This window comes from Agelaius phoeniceus, chromosome 19 (genome assembly GCF_051311805.1).
Source record: "Agelaius phoeniceus isolate bAgePho1 chromosome 19, bAgePho1.hap1, whole genome shotgun sequence".
In the NCBI taxonomy this organism is placed as follows: domain Eukaryota; kingdom Metazoa; phylum Chordata; class Aves; order Passeriformes; family Icteridae; genus Agelaius; species Agelaius phoeniceus.
The window spans coordinates 10011766-10026928 of NC_135283.1; the positions used below are offsets into that span (position 1 = coordinate 10011766).

At 40.7% G+C, this 15163-nt stretch overlaps 1 protein-coding gene across 1 annotated transcript in view; it reads right to left on the minus strand.

Moving 5' to 3' along the window:
- The window catches only part of PITPNC1 (phosphatidylinositol transfer protein cytoplasmic 1), a 74884-nt gene that overhangs the window by 15228 nt on the left and 44493 nt on the right, over positions 1-15163 (minus strand). Inside the window, exons 5-6 of the mRNA XM_077188459.1 lie at positions 9975-10046; positions 805-900 (exon numbers count right to left, since the gene is read on the minus strand). Of these exons, the coding sequence (XP_077044574.1) occupies positions 805-900; positions 9975-10046 (168 nt within the window). The remainder of the gene's footprint in view (positions 1-804; positions 901-9974; positions 10047-15163) is intronic.

Consider the following 15163-nt stretch of genomic DNA (forward strand, 5'->3'; position numbering starts at 1 on the left):
GTTTTAGATAGTTAAACAGCTGCCATACTCACTGCCAGCTATGAATATAGACTTGGCTCCAGAGGCAAATCATATCTCCAAAATTAAATGCGAGCATAGATCTGATCATTCCTCTCTAGCTGCTTGTTGTGAACCATCATTTATCAACTCTGAGATTAAAACATTGAGACCTCATCTTCATTTGCATAGTGGCTGCTGATTTCAAGCAGTGAATTGCATTGACCTAGAAGAAGCACGCTCTTCAGAGATGTGCTCCATCAAATATACATGGGAGCAATTTCCCAGGGAATTTTCTGAGTGACTCTGCCTGCTGCCATTGATGCTTTTTGGCAGATCTGCTGCAGTCTGCAGTGTGCTCCAGTCCCTCTTGGTCTTGTGACATTGTTCCCTTCAAGCAATTGTGCATCAGCCCCTTGTCACTGCAGCACATCTGTCCTTTGCAGGGCTTGGACACTTTGCAGGGCTCACTGCTCAGGATGGCATGCAAGTAAGGACAGCAGGGGTGTTTCAAAGTGCTCAGATCTGCAAACTCCTCACTGAGCTTCATAATGCAAAGGAAAAGCTTTTTCTGGTTTGGACTAATCCAGCTGAATATCAAAGGTCTGGTACAGGGTGTGTTCTGATAAGGGTAGGAAAGCATTTCAAAGAATCATCTGCAAAAGAAAGCGTTGGGCCATCTGGACAGAGAGGCTGCTGGCTGCCTCCCCTCTGACCAAAGGCTCTTGAGATATTACTGACCAGCAAGATTTTATACAAAAATAAAATGGTTTTGATTTCTATGTTCACAGCCAAGTTGCCTCTTACCTCTGACTCCTTGTAATAGCGCTCGGGAATCTCATCGCTGGCAATATCAATAAAGCAAACTTCTCGCTCCAGATCTTTAGCTTCTTTGTCAAAAATCTGCAAGAGTTAGAGAAATTCAAGGCTGTTACAGAACAACACCCTCACAAAATCCACCTGGAATAAGTGTTACAAGCAGTTTCAATGACTTGTGCAACAGAATGTATTTTAGGCTTGTGCCTGAACAGCTTTGTGTAAAATACTCGAGTTTTTGCAGGAACACATTCCCCACCCTACTGCTCACATCGTGTTCAGCACTTTCTGCTCCCACTGCTGCTCTTCCTCGGATTTTTTTAGAATGGAGACTTTGCTTAAAAACAGTAAGGTCAACAATTTGGATTGTTTTTAGTGTATTCTCCAGTCTTTGCACTAGAGTCTGTCACTGTGTAAAAACCCAACTCTCTGGACTTGGGGGTTTTCCCCCTCTAAGGGCTACAGCAATGTGCAGGTGTTTGCTGGGAGCAGTCAGAGTTGTTGTTACAGTGAAAATCAAAATTGTGGCTGAGCTGCCCCAGTGGGAGCTGCAAGCTTCCCCAGCCCATCCATGCACACACATTTCAGTCCTTTAGGACCTTGTTTGGAACAGCAAGCCTCCTGTTCTATGCAAGGTGAACGATGGAGATATTTTGAAAATCCAGGTCATTTGCAGCTGCAGCACAGCATCCTTCTGTGCCTGTGTCCATAATTTAATTATTTAGGCATCTCAGTGACCCATGTGACTTACACTGTGTCTGCAATACATTTTCCTCATGATTCTGAGACTTGGAAACAGCGCTGAGCTAAAAGCCTACCATGAATTAGTGCCATGAAATTCAGGGAAGTTGTGCATCCACTGTCAGGATCAGTAATAAGCTCACAATGTGCTTTTTCCTTCAGGGCACAATGTTTTATAGCTGATATTTCCAGGAAGCAAAAATATTCTTGTTTTTTGGTTTTGTTTTTTTTTTTTTTTTAAATAAATGCACTGAATGCTCTCTTGATTTAATTAAATTCTAGAGGAACAGTTAAAAATACAAAATGCCAGCAACTCTTTAGTAGCAGAAATGCTACTTCATTATTTCTGAAAGCATTGGGGCTGCCCATTTAAAGCATTCAAAAAGAGCAATGGACTCCAGGGAACACAGGAACCAGCTGGTAGGAAGAAAATTGCTCAGGAAATTGTCTTTCAAATACAGGAAAAGCTGAAGTTTGACTCTACAATTTTTACTTATCTTGGTAGTGAATAAAACAGGCAGCACTGAATGCTCACTGAGCTGGATGTAACATGTTCACACATCTGAAACTGCTGAAGAACTGAGAAACTCCATCCTGGTTTTATTTGTAATATTATCCTTCTCCAATTGTTGTTTTGCAAAAAATTATGTTAATTATTTGAACAATGTGGAACTTTGAAGGAAAGCCCTTCTCTTGTAGTGCTCCTTCTCTGAATTGGGTACATGGATGTAAATCACTTCTGTGTTTATATATATAATATAGGTCACCTTTTATAAGCTCCCTTGCTTGCTTTTTTCCTAAACAAATTCAGAAATACAGAGCAGCCCCTGATGAAATCAGTTGAACTATTTCTGGAATAAGATGCATTTCACCATAATCTCTCTAAAATAATGGAAATGGGACTTAAGTGGACATTAGCAGATCAGCTGAGGCTTTGAATCTGTCCATGGTTTAGGCACAAGCCCCATAAATTCAAGCACATGCAAATCTCTGCCCATTTGCAACGGCCTAAATGGAGATTATTACCCAGTATCTTATCCAAAGAAATGTGTCCTGCTCTGTCCCAGACTTGATCCACATATTTCACCTCATATGAAAATAGTTCTAAATTCCTTTTCTCTCTTTAAAATGCTGTGATGGAGGTGGGGATGACAGATGCCTTTGCCAATCTGTCAAAACCAGGAGGAATTTTTCAACCATTTCAACGATGCCTTATTTGCTGCCGAGCTGTCTGTGGCCATTTCCTTTGTTCCAGAAGTTTGCTGAATGACATTCTTACTTCCCTTTGCCAGCAGAACTTGTTGTCTAATCATTTATGCTTCTCCCTTTCTCAGATTGTCCTCACAAGATTTGCAGCTAGAGATTTAATCTTCTCATTTGATCAGCAGTTGAAAATAAGAAGTCATTAGAGAACAAGACTGATTTCTTTCTTAGCTCTAATTCTCTTAATGCCTCTCTTAGCCACAGAATCTTGGATTGCCTGAAACCCTGTAGGGAGGATGGGTTTATTGTGGCTGGGATCAAAGACACTAAAGAAAACTTAAAAGTTTTAAAGGAAAAGATTAAAGGCCACAAAAAGAAGCATAAGGCTCCCAATCTGTGTAACTGTATTTGCAAATGTGCAGAAACTGAATGGTGAGAACAATCTGTATCCTTAAGAAGATGATGTAGAAGACAGAATATTAAATATTTTATTGGAAAGAACTGGACAGGCTTTACATTTGGAAGCCAAGTAATTAATTGAGATTAAAATACACAACCAAATGGAAAACAAAGAGCAACATTCAGACTGAAGTGGCCTTTTTGCCATGGGTTTTGGTTTTATTTTGGAGGGAGTAACGTGACAGCTTTTTACAACAAACATTTATATACTTCCCTTTCCTAAGAGGAATGAAAACTCAGCATGATTTACATCATCCACAGAATGACAGAAAGTGGGAGAAAGGTTTCAACTGGGTCTTTATGACTGTCAGTGGTTTCTTCTGGTGAAAATTCAAAAAAGCCAAAAAACCCCAACAAAACAAAAAGAACCCGAAACAAAACAACAACAACAACAAAAACCCAAAAAACTCACAACCACTAAAAAAAGACCCTCAACCAACCAACCAACCAACCAACCAACCAACCAGCCAACCTCAAACCCAACCAATGAACCAACTAGAAACCAAAAGGAAAGTACACAACCCCCCCCCCCCAGGCAGGTGATTCCAGAACCTCAGGAATAACAGCTCATCCAGGATATTGCAGAAATGTAAGGACTGGTGAACTTAAATCTCATTCCTTTGTCTCCCTCCTGCCCTGCAAGGACATGTCCTGGCACATGCTTTGCTGGCAACTTCCCTTCTCCTGGTAGCCACAGTCAGAACAGAAAGTCAGGTTAGGATATGATGGGAAATTTAATATCCTCTTTTCTACAAGCATTTTTTCCTATTTGTTTATTTTTTTCTATGTTTAGGATAAGTTGCTGGCTGCAGTTTTATTCAGATGTAGTTAATCTGAAATATAACTTTATGGCCAATCTCCACAGCTGACCTGGATTGGATATAAACAGCATCAAGCCAATTTCTGCTGTATGCATTTATTCCATCCACACTGGCAAACTCCTCACTCATCTGCACCACCAGGACTCCAAGAGTCACATCTGTGCCTCTGGCTTGGCTTTGTTTCATAATACATGATTCTCTCTTGTGATGTTTGTTTTCCATCTTCAAGAGCAAAGGAACCATCCCAGGGATTACCAGCTGGAAAGGTGTTTGGCTCTGTCATTACTACAAAATGCTTTTTTTCCCAGCCTAAACAGAAGCAGTTTGTGGTCAGAAGGCTCTAAAGAGACAGCTAATTCATGGCAGGGATGTAATTGTGGTGAGGACTGCAAGAAAAATCCTTTTCTTCCATTAGAAAAATGCACAAAATATACTCTCCACCTTGAAATTCTCAGCTCTGCAGATTGCCATGGCCAGAACCACTGGCTGCTCCCCAGGGTGTTGCTGCACACCTTGAGCAGGTTGTGTCACCTGCTCCACTTCTCTGAAGGAAAACTCCTCAGAACTCAGAACTTCACCCATGGACTTTATTCAGTGTGTAACTTTTCAGTAAGTCCTGCTCCAGCCTCAGCTCCTTCCAAATTCCCTAATTTCCTTTTGAGATTTATTTGGGCAGAGATTACAGGAATTGACCAACTTCAAACCCGTTCGTGGGATAAAACTATTTATGTGGACACACATAATTGGGAGCAATTTTTCTATGGAAAAAGATTGAATCTGTCTTTGAGAAGAGAAAATTTGGCTCCCTGAACTGGCTGGGAATATCCCTGTGTGCCACAGAGTGGGAGAGGCAGTTATAGATTTATCTGCAGCTTTGCTCCCTGCTCCTTTTGATCTCCATGTCATGACTCCCCTATTATTCCATCTCTTATAAAATATCTCATTAAGATTTGTGCTTTCTGGACAGAGAACTGGATTTTTATGTAATTATGTCAAAGTAGCTGTGCTTCCAAAACCTCAATAGACTATCTATAATATTTACTGGGATTCGTTTTTCCAGTCACATCCAGTTCAAGTGCCAGATTTACTGACTAACTTCAGTAGTTCATTTAGAAAAATGAAAAAGTAGAGGCACAACCATATCACTTGTTCACACTCTGTCAGTGTGGGCCTTGTCATATGTTCTGTGATAGCCATATGTGCTTGGGACACAGGATCTGCAGTTCAACAAAGAGAGCTCTTCCCTCAGGAGGAATTTCAGACCAACCTTTCCACTTGTTTGCCTTTATCTTTTCAGACTTCTTAGAGAGGGTAAAAGCATCATAAAATCGTGATTTTTTCATTGCAAATTATGGGATACTCAGTACCATCATACAGGAAAAGTCCAGGTGCAAATAAAATCCCTCAAAGTGTCCCTTGCTTTGACTTTGCCATATTTTGAGTGATGCCCAGCAATCCTTTTGACAGTTTCCAGGCTGAGATCCTGTGGTGCAGGTTAAACCAGGGCACAGCTGAATCCTTTTCAGCTGAAATCAGTGTTTCATGGCAGTTGCCTTAAATAGTGAATTTACATTTAATTTCCATGTGCTATATTCAAGTTTGTTACAACCTAGTTCCACATTACTAAGATAGGAGACAAAAATAGAGGAAAAACCACCCTAAACTCAACCAAAGTAGAAATGGATTTTCTTTTTAGCTGTCATATCTAAAATTTATTTTACTTTAGTTTCATAATCAAGATCCAGACACTGAGTTTTCCAGAGAAAAATGTTATGCTACAAAGAGCAAGGCACAGGAAATTTTACATACAGTGAATTTTCATTATTGACAACCTTTGAATTATTTGACAAGCTGTACTTTTTTTTTTTTGCTTTCCCCAGACACCATCAGATGGCAAAAAATCACTGCCCAAATATCAGCAGCAATTAATTCTGTGACTAAAAAACAAAACAAAACAAATCAACAGAAATCAGTCAAACATAACGATCCTTGTGCAACAAATAGGACAATGGAATGTCTCTGTGATTTGCTGGGGCAGTGTCTGTCCCCAGGCTGCCTTTGCTGTACCTTCAGCTGCCTTGCAGACATTTCCCCAGGGACAGAGGGGCACAGGCAGGGCCAGTGTGGCTGTGCCATGGGTGACATGGCTGGCACTGATTGCAGCAGCCACTGCAGCCAAATGGTGTGGCCTGTAACCAACAGAGCTGACTGCAATGCACAGTTGGGGCATTCCCCACAAAAAGGAAAAAACCAAAACTTGTGTCTGTGGTGCACACTGAAACAGTGAGAGGGAGATGACAGCTCCACTAAATTAGTCCTTTGTGACACAAATACTGAGCAGTCAATGGACTGTTGAAATAAAATACCTGCTCAAATAAAAAAGAGCTTAAGGAAGTGTTCTCATGGAAAGCACACACCCAATTTATTGACACACAAGCAGTAACTCCCACCCTCCTGCCTGCATTTCTACCATTTCATTCAGTGGATACCTGTAAGAATTCTCTCTGTAAGGATGTTCCTTATGTTTTAAATATTCAGAATACAGACTTTATCTATCTATATTCAAATTCCCAAAGTGCAAATTTTGCTTTGGGAGAAGGATGTGATTACTGTGCCCTTTTGCACTGCTCTGTGCCACTGAGGCTCTTGGCTGCACTTCCCCTGCCCAGCACTGCTCAAAGGCAGCAGCTCAGGGCACAAAGAGAGGCAATATTTTCATGAACTCTACAGATGCCACCTCCCATGTCATTTCCATCTCACAAAACATTCTAATTTTTAAAAATTCCATTTTGTAATGTAAAATAAAAGTAAAATCAAAATAAAATTTCTCTTTAAGAAGTCGACTTTTAATTTAAAAGATCTGCAAGAGGAAACAGTGACTGGCCTGACTCACTGGTCCAGTTTCTGGCAGTGTTAATGAAGCTGTAAAGCTACAAGGTAGCAGGGACAATATTTGATGTACTCACATGCTCATCCAACTCTGGCTCTGTTTTTCTAAGAATAGAGTTGCCATGGAACAACTACATGGGATACATTAAAATCAGCTGCTCTGAGCACTGAAATCACAGCTCAGTGGATTTATGGTTCTGCACTACTACACAAGGTTGCCTAAATAAAGACATTTATTGGCCATTGTTCTTTCTGTCAGTATTTATATTTGTGCAAATCAACTGCAAACTTTAACAGATTGGAACAAGAATGCTTTAACACATTTAAAATAGCTTAAAATGAATTCTAAGACATTGAAAAATTGGATTCCAGAGCAGATATCATCTTTCACTGGTATTACTACTGTCTTCTGTCATGCCAAATGGGAAGAAAAATCAGCAGGAACTTTGCATCGAGATATATTGCAATAATTAGGTAGAATTATACCAGACAACACAACATGTTAAATGAAATAATTCTAATAACATCCCAGCCTACCAAATGACAGGAACCCAAGACCATTTATATTGCTTTCTTCCATGGATCAGTAGAATTAGTTTTAGTATCCTTATGTCCAAGTATTGCTTTTCACAATCAATATCTACTTTATCAGACAGTATGGAAATGAAGAATAGATCAGAGTGCAAAGATTTAAAAAAATCTCTATGATCTAAAAAAATACATTGAGAAATAGCTGAGTTAAAATCAGATTCGTATTATTGCCCTCATTACTGTAACATTAATATTCATCCAGTCTATTTTGCATTACAACTGCAAAATTTACAGAAGTTTTTTTGGATTCATTATTTCTTCATCAGACAAGGCTGATAGTTGCAATGAAGGAAAATCCAGGGTATCTATGGAAATCTATAGGAATGGGTGCTATGCTTCCTGCTGTTTTCTACCCAGAAAAACAGTGAAATTTAATCTAAACTTGTCTGACACAAAGGAGAAATGCACTTTGCAAGTTCTTAAGGGAGGTATAAGCCTGTCCATTGAGCAATGGAAATGAGGATGACTCCTGCTCCTAGTTCCAAGGTGTTTGGATTAACAGAAGCCTCTCCATATTTAGGAACCTTCCAGCATTTCAGTGCTGTACCAGTCATGTCTGTGGTCCCAGATAAAAGTCATGGGAGCACAAAAATGTAGATCTTCCATTGGTTTACTGTGTTCCCACCAGGGAACAGCACAGCTCTCAGAATTAGAAAATCAGAGAAATTAGGGCTGGAGTGCAACCCCCTAATTCAGCTGCTCTTTCTCCTCCTCAGTTCAAGCAGGGGTCAGTGAAATCTCTTAATCTAGGCAAACACTGGCTTAGTCTGTGACTCAGGTGCTGCAATAGAAAGGTAATATGATATTAGCCCACTGGCAGTCTGGTAAAAATGACATTGGAAGAGCTGGATTCAAGCAGAATAGAGTTTCTTTGATTTACATCACGGGAGTATCCCACCTCTGTGCCACTTTCATCTGAATTCCCTGGCTGGATACTGTTCAGGGCTTGATTCACAGTATTTTAGCCACAAGCTGACACACTGAAAGAATTCACTCTGCTTAAATAGCTGCAGTTCTTCCTCTGTCAGACAGCAGCCCAGATCATGTCTGCTCACTGCTGACATTATAATGCACCAGAAAATTAGTCTGCACCCCCCCAAAACCTAAGGTGTGGGCTTGCTCTGAATTAAAGTGCTGCCAAAAAACAGAAGCGAACATTAAAAAGTGCATAAATTACACAATGTTCATCTAGCTGGTAATGTAATATCCTTCTTTTTAACTCACTCACTGATCTGGCTTAGAGAGGCAGCCACTGTGAGTGGTTGGTATCTGGTGGTTAATAGATGATCCCTGTCATGTTCCCAGTGGGAAAGTGTCTGCATGCCAAAAGCATTATTCCAAATCCCACCTTGTTCTTGTACATGTAATTATTCTGCCATAAGCAGTGCAACAGCTGTCAGCCTCATGAACAGGCAGCCCCAGGGGGCTGAGGGAAATGTGCCTCCCACCTGGGGAACAGAACACCTTCCTCTAACCAGGGCTGCTGGAGGGACACCCCAAAACACTGGAAGGTTGTGCTCAGACCCCTTAAAATCTGCTTGATTGCCCTTTTCCTTTTCAAGAATGAGTTCAAACCACACATCACTGGGTCTCTGTTTTACAGCTCAAATTTCCAGACATTTAAACTTTGTTTCATGCCTACAAGAAACTTCTTCCCATAAGTCTGCAACCAATGCATACCAAAATGAAACAGGAAGAAACTTATTTGTGTATGAACCCAAGGGTTCAATCTTTACATGCTGGGCTTTAGTGAAAGTTATTCTTATTTTTTTTTGCAAGGAAAAAGCAGACTCTGCTTTGCTCTCTGCACAGCAAAGTCTGATTGACCTCCTGCCTTCTGCTCCTGAGCCTCTCTGATCAGCAGCTGCTGGCAGCTCATTCCCACCCTTCCTCTACAGAGGATTTTACATAGTTAATTGTCCTTCTCATCTCTAACCCTGAAAATTTTTAACTTTGGGTAAGTGACTGCCAAAAGCATCACCTAAGTGCACAGCCATTGTTCCCCAAGCTGCTTTCTGAGATCTCTCATCTTTGACCATTGTTTAGTTTCCTGTTTGTTCTTCCTGACACCTCCTTGGAATTCAACCCCCTTTATTCAGAGATAATGTAAAACACAGAAAGTGGAATACAAGCACACCAAAAAAACCCCAGTCTTCTTTTCTTTACTTTCCATAAATGTTCATCACGACTAAATTCACAGATGTAAATGATGCTGTGTTTAGAGAAGGAACAAATAGAATAGAAGAGGCAGAAAGGAAGGTGAGCACACAGATCTTTCCTCTCCTGGTACTTCAGAGGTAACCCCTCTGCAGCTGCTCTGGAGCAGGGCACCCAGGGAGGGGCAAAGGCACAGGTTTGATGGGGCCTTTTTCCCCAACTGAGAGAGCTCCAGGCCCCAGACAGACTGTGGTTAACAAAGAGGATTCAATCAACTTCTGCACAAGGTGCCATACTTACACTGTCATTGCTTCCTTTGTTGTCCTCGTATTTTGTCTCTATATGAATGGAGAATTTAGGCAAAAAGGAACACTGCAACAAAAGAAAAGTATGTTTAACACAAGAAATATGCCTTGCTTCATCAGCTGACACATTCAGTACATCCCATTTGGTATCACCTTTCTTATTTTTCAGAATACTTCAAGAAAAAGAGTAAATGTTCCCAGAATGTAAACCTGAAAGGTTTGATGATTCTGGAGGGATCCAGAGATTCTATGTAAAAGTTGAAAATTATAATGAAGATATAAATAAATCAGTATAAGCAGTCTGGAATAATTAGATGCAATGGTTTTCATGCTCACTATGCCCAAGAGTATGAATGTCCTGAATGTCTTGTTAGAAATTCAATTCACTGAGATCTTGAGAGCAACTGGATATCCCTCATTATAGACCAGTCTATCCCCATATAGAAAAACCCAAGGACACTTCACCAGATGCAGGTCCTGACCAAACAGACATCAATGCTTTCAGATGTGAGGGCTTGCTCTTGATTTTCGGTGAGAAATGAATTTTAGCATAATTTCCTATTAATGAAATTAATATGGAATTCATGGATTACGAACCCATGTGAAAATTCCTTTTTACTAAATCCAAATAAATATTAAAAAAAAAAGAAAAAAGAAGAATACACCAATGTTTTCCTGTTAAAGATTAGTATTCTGTGTTTACATGGAAATAAATTTATTTTTCTGAGGATTGCTTAGCTTAGTTGGCTTATGAAGACTAGAATTTTTAATACTAGGCAACATAATCCCATCATAATAAATATTTCAAATATATTTTATTTATCATTTCACAGTTCTTCTTTCAAAGCAAGTTTTCAGACAGGCAGCTAGAACAGCTGTCTAACCAGCTCTGAATGACACCAGTTCAGCATCTTTCCTATTAGTCACCAAGGCTTTCCCTGCATTTACTGCCAGTTCCTTGTGTGATGCATCACTGATCCCCTGTGGCAAATGACTCCTTCATGGGCTGTGCATCCAGGTTATACAATGAGGGTGTTTGGACACCTCAGTGCTCACACTGCTGCTGGTCCAAGTCCAGGCTTGAAAACATTCAGAGAGTTCCTCAAGGGAGGGGCTGGTGAGTAAGGGAAGAGGGGGTTTAGGAGCCAGGTGTAGTGCAACAGCTGAAATCTAAGGCTTGGAGACTGCAGCAAATTCATCCCTCCTTCAATGGGTATCACCCAACAAATCAGTGTTCAGTCTTCTTCTGATCACAGGACATTCGTTATCAATAAGCACATCTAGAATCAATCCTTATTGAAAAAACAAGTGAGACAGATTCCTCAAAATAAGGTTCTGGTGCCATGGAAGGCAAAACCCCCTTTATGCTGTTGAACTGCAGCATTGACAGCTGCAGTTTCAGAGGGAATTATGAATAAAACCAAATGTCAGATTTCCCTTTGACCTTGGTATTAAAGAAATGCCTGCTATTTTCAATCACTGTCAGGAGGTTGCCAGCAATGAGTCAGGTCATGACACCCAAATGTCACCGTTCCATGTCCTGAACATGAGGCTGCACTGGGCTGCCTGGAGCAGCTCAACAAGCCATTGCTTGAGTCTACCTGTTGATTCCTGTGACCCAGAATCTCTAAACTCTAATTAAAACAAGAGATCTTCTTACCTTGTATTTCAAAAAGAAGCATTGAGAAAAGACCAAGGTTCCTTAGACTAGCATAGAAGAATGGTGCCATTTACCTCAAGCCACCTCATTAGAGAGCCACTTTCTGTAAAGCCACCCACAGGCAGCCTCCCTGTGTGTTCAGTATGAAGGAGAGAACTGTAACAACCTCATCTGAGATTATAAATGGCAACATGGGTTTACCCCAAATGAAAATTCAAATTCACCAGAAGTCCTCCACCGCAAAAATCTCTCTCAGAAACTCAACTGGCTGGCAACCACTGCCCCAGCAGCTGTGGGGGGTCTCGCTGCCTTACAGGAACACTTAGCAGGGTCCAAATTTTTGAACATTTCACAGAATGTGTCTCATGATTCATCAGCTGCACTCTGACTAATTGGCAGAGGGCTCTGGCAGAACCAGAAAACTGTTTATGCATCATTCAAAAGACTATTATTCATCATGCAAAAAGTTGGGTTTTTCCCCTCAAGTGGCGGCGTATTTACTTAACTGGGGATTAAAATTGTTATGCAACAGTCAGAAACAAACTGGGGAGTGAATAGTAGGTAATAAACCTTTTAGCAGATTCTTATTTTCTTCTGAGCACCACTCCCTTTCTGCTCTGCCTCCTCTGGGGCCCGTGTTCCTCCAGCACTGACCTGGAGGCGATCGATCCCAAGCACACACAGGAGTGCACAGGGCACTGTTTCCAGCTCTCCATTTCACTGCCTCTACAGTTTGCAAGGATCCTCTCGGGAATGAAATAGTGGCAAATTCAATCTTTAACTTGAAATTAAACCTAAGTTCTACAGAATAATTCAAAATCTTCAGTCACAGTCTCTTCAATGATAAGGTGTCTTTGTGAAAAGCTCTCAAAGGAGGCATCTCCAGGTATTGTCACCTCCAGATTTTTTAGATGTCTTATAAACGCCTTTAAAAATTTTTATACCCCAGCACACCTGTGACACTCAGAAACAAATAAGGGGAACATTCGGGGGTTTTTGTTTGTTCTCCTAAACTTTCTATATTTGGCACCTCAATTTTGGAAGAACCAGGAGAGGTTTAAGGCTCAAGAGAGCACCAGTGCAATAAGAGGAGAGTGAACCAGTAATTACCAGCATGAGCAGGGGCATTTCCATGTTAGAATGAAGGGAATGAAAGCAGCATATGGAAAGCACAGCCCCCAGTTGTGTTTGCAATTCCCTACATATAACCTCTTGAAAAACGCAAGGCCTATTTTTAGCACCATGATTGATTAGCGTTGCCATAGCAATAAGCAACACTTACAAGAACAGGGTAGAACCCAAGTGTGCCAAAACACTTGGCAAAGTCTTAAAGAGACAGTCAAACACATGCAGGGTGTGACAATCATTGAAGGCAGAGGGCTCTCAAATTCACCTTGGTGTAGCAATTGCACCTGAGGTGGCTGTGGGAATTACTGCAGTTGTTAGCAAATCTGTTGGTCTCTGAGAGGCTTCTTCACCTTCTGGAACCTGCTTTGTGTGAGCAATTCCAGTTCATCAGTGCTGTTGCAGCTGGTTTCATTTTCCATGTGGATTCTGCCTGCAGAATGTTCAAAGACCTGCTAGAGACCTCATCCTTGCTCTTCACCTCTCCTGTTCCTTGTGAATGTTAATCCACAATCCTTGGCAGTTATTTCTGCACAGTAAAAATTAATCCCACTTTTTTTTTTTAAGCAGCAGAATCATATTTCCCTAAGTCTTAACATAAAAGCCCAGCAAGGCAGATATTTCATGCAAATGTTCTCTCTCATCTTCCACCACTTCTCAGACTGATGATTTTTTTATATGGTCACATATGCATTATTTTGACAACACAGGTGGAACTGGATTTTTAGAGAGTGATCTCCACAGAACCTAAAGACAAAGAACAAAGTGACTGCTACAATGAGGTGAGAGTGTTCAAACAAATGAAATCTTTTCCATAGGGGAACTCCCATATATCACATCCTTTAAATTCAAAGTTTTTGGGCACTGTTTTGCTACTCAGGAGGTAACAACAGCATTTCTTTATTGAAGAACAAGAACCTGGGAAAGAGGAGTCCCAACTTTGTTGTAAGCAACAAAGGGGATGTGGGATTGTGGGGTGATGGAAGGTGGAATATTCAATGGGTTTTTTTTGGAAAATGGACAATGGGGAGTTATTGACTCCCCTCAGATTGCTGCAGACAGAGCTGCTGTGTGATCAGGTCACCCAGGCACAAACCAGCATCAATCAGGGTGACAGGGCTGGAAGAGAATAGGCGGAAGGGGCTGGGCAGGGTGATGGCATTTGGAAGATGTGACTCAGTGAAAGGGAGGAGAATTTGGAAAGCAAGATAAGCACAGGAAGGTGGCAAACAGCAAACAAAAGTGCTGTTGAGTGGAAAGGAAAAGAACAATGCAAAAACAGGGCTTAAAAATAAACAAGGGAGCAAAACTCTCATAAACAAGGCAAGGAAGAAAACCACTGTTTGTATTGTATACAATAACCTGGAGATGAAATGATGAGTAACAAGTTGCCTCCAACTGCTATAAAATTCTTAACACTGGCTTTGCCTTCCCTCAGGATCTCTTTGTTTGATACATGGGAACAGTAACCTGCTTATTGAAGAAGAAATGAAGTGAAAAGTAGCGTGCACAAGTGGAAATGACAGTCCCATCTATCAGAGAGGGGGCTGGATTGCTTTGGAATAAGGCAGTGCTGGAAAAAGGGGAATTCTCCCAAGCACTGTGAGTTACTCATTTTAGTGGGATTAAGCTATTAAATGAGAATACAGGTTTGCAGCTCTCTAAAAAATGTATTATTTTTTTCTTATAAATACTACAGAGGTTCTTCCTTTTGCTGGAACGTCTACTAAGGGAAATAAATCTGTGTTTTCCCAGGACAATTGCATCAGTGAGCCTGTTTTCTGAGCTGGGGGGATAAGATGGGAGGATGCTGGTAGTAATTTTGCATTAGGCTCTAATCCTGCAGTATGGATTCTTTGTACTGCATTTTTGATGCAGACTCTTAAAATTCTCAAGCTGCAAAAAAGTTTCAGCCCTGAATTGTGAGGGGTTAGATCCAAATTTCAAGGGCTGGTAATCAGATAAAGAGAACACAGGAAAAAACTCTACAGCAATGTTTATCTGAAACAACTGTTTTCCTTCTCATGTCTTCTCATTATAAAAATAACAATACAAAAACATTCCTTCCAGATAATTTACTTCATGGATAAACCAGCAGCTAAGTGAAGCACAAAACATGCCTGTTCTCAAAAGTAATCAGAAACCAGCAGGTCAGTAATGGACCATTTAGCAGCTCTCACTCTGGGGCCTTGACACATACCAGATGACATAATTTTATTTTCCTCAGTCATTTGCTGTAGAAGAATAAATGTCATTGTGATAAATCATCAAAGGAATTGTTGTCTCCTGCTTTCTGTTCCATAACTGATTTTCATAAATATTCTGGGTTTATATTCTATTCATCAGGATGTTTGGGACGTTGGCATGTTGAAGGAATGCTCCTCCTCCTTGTACAAAGC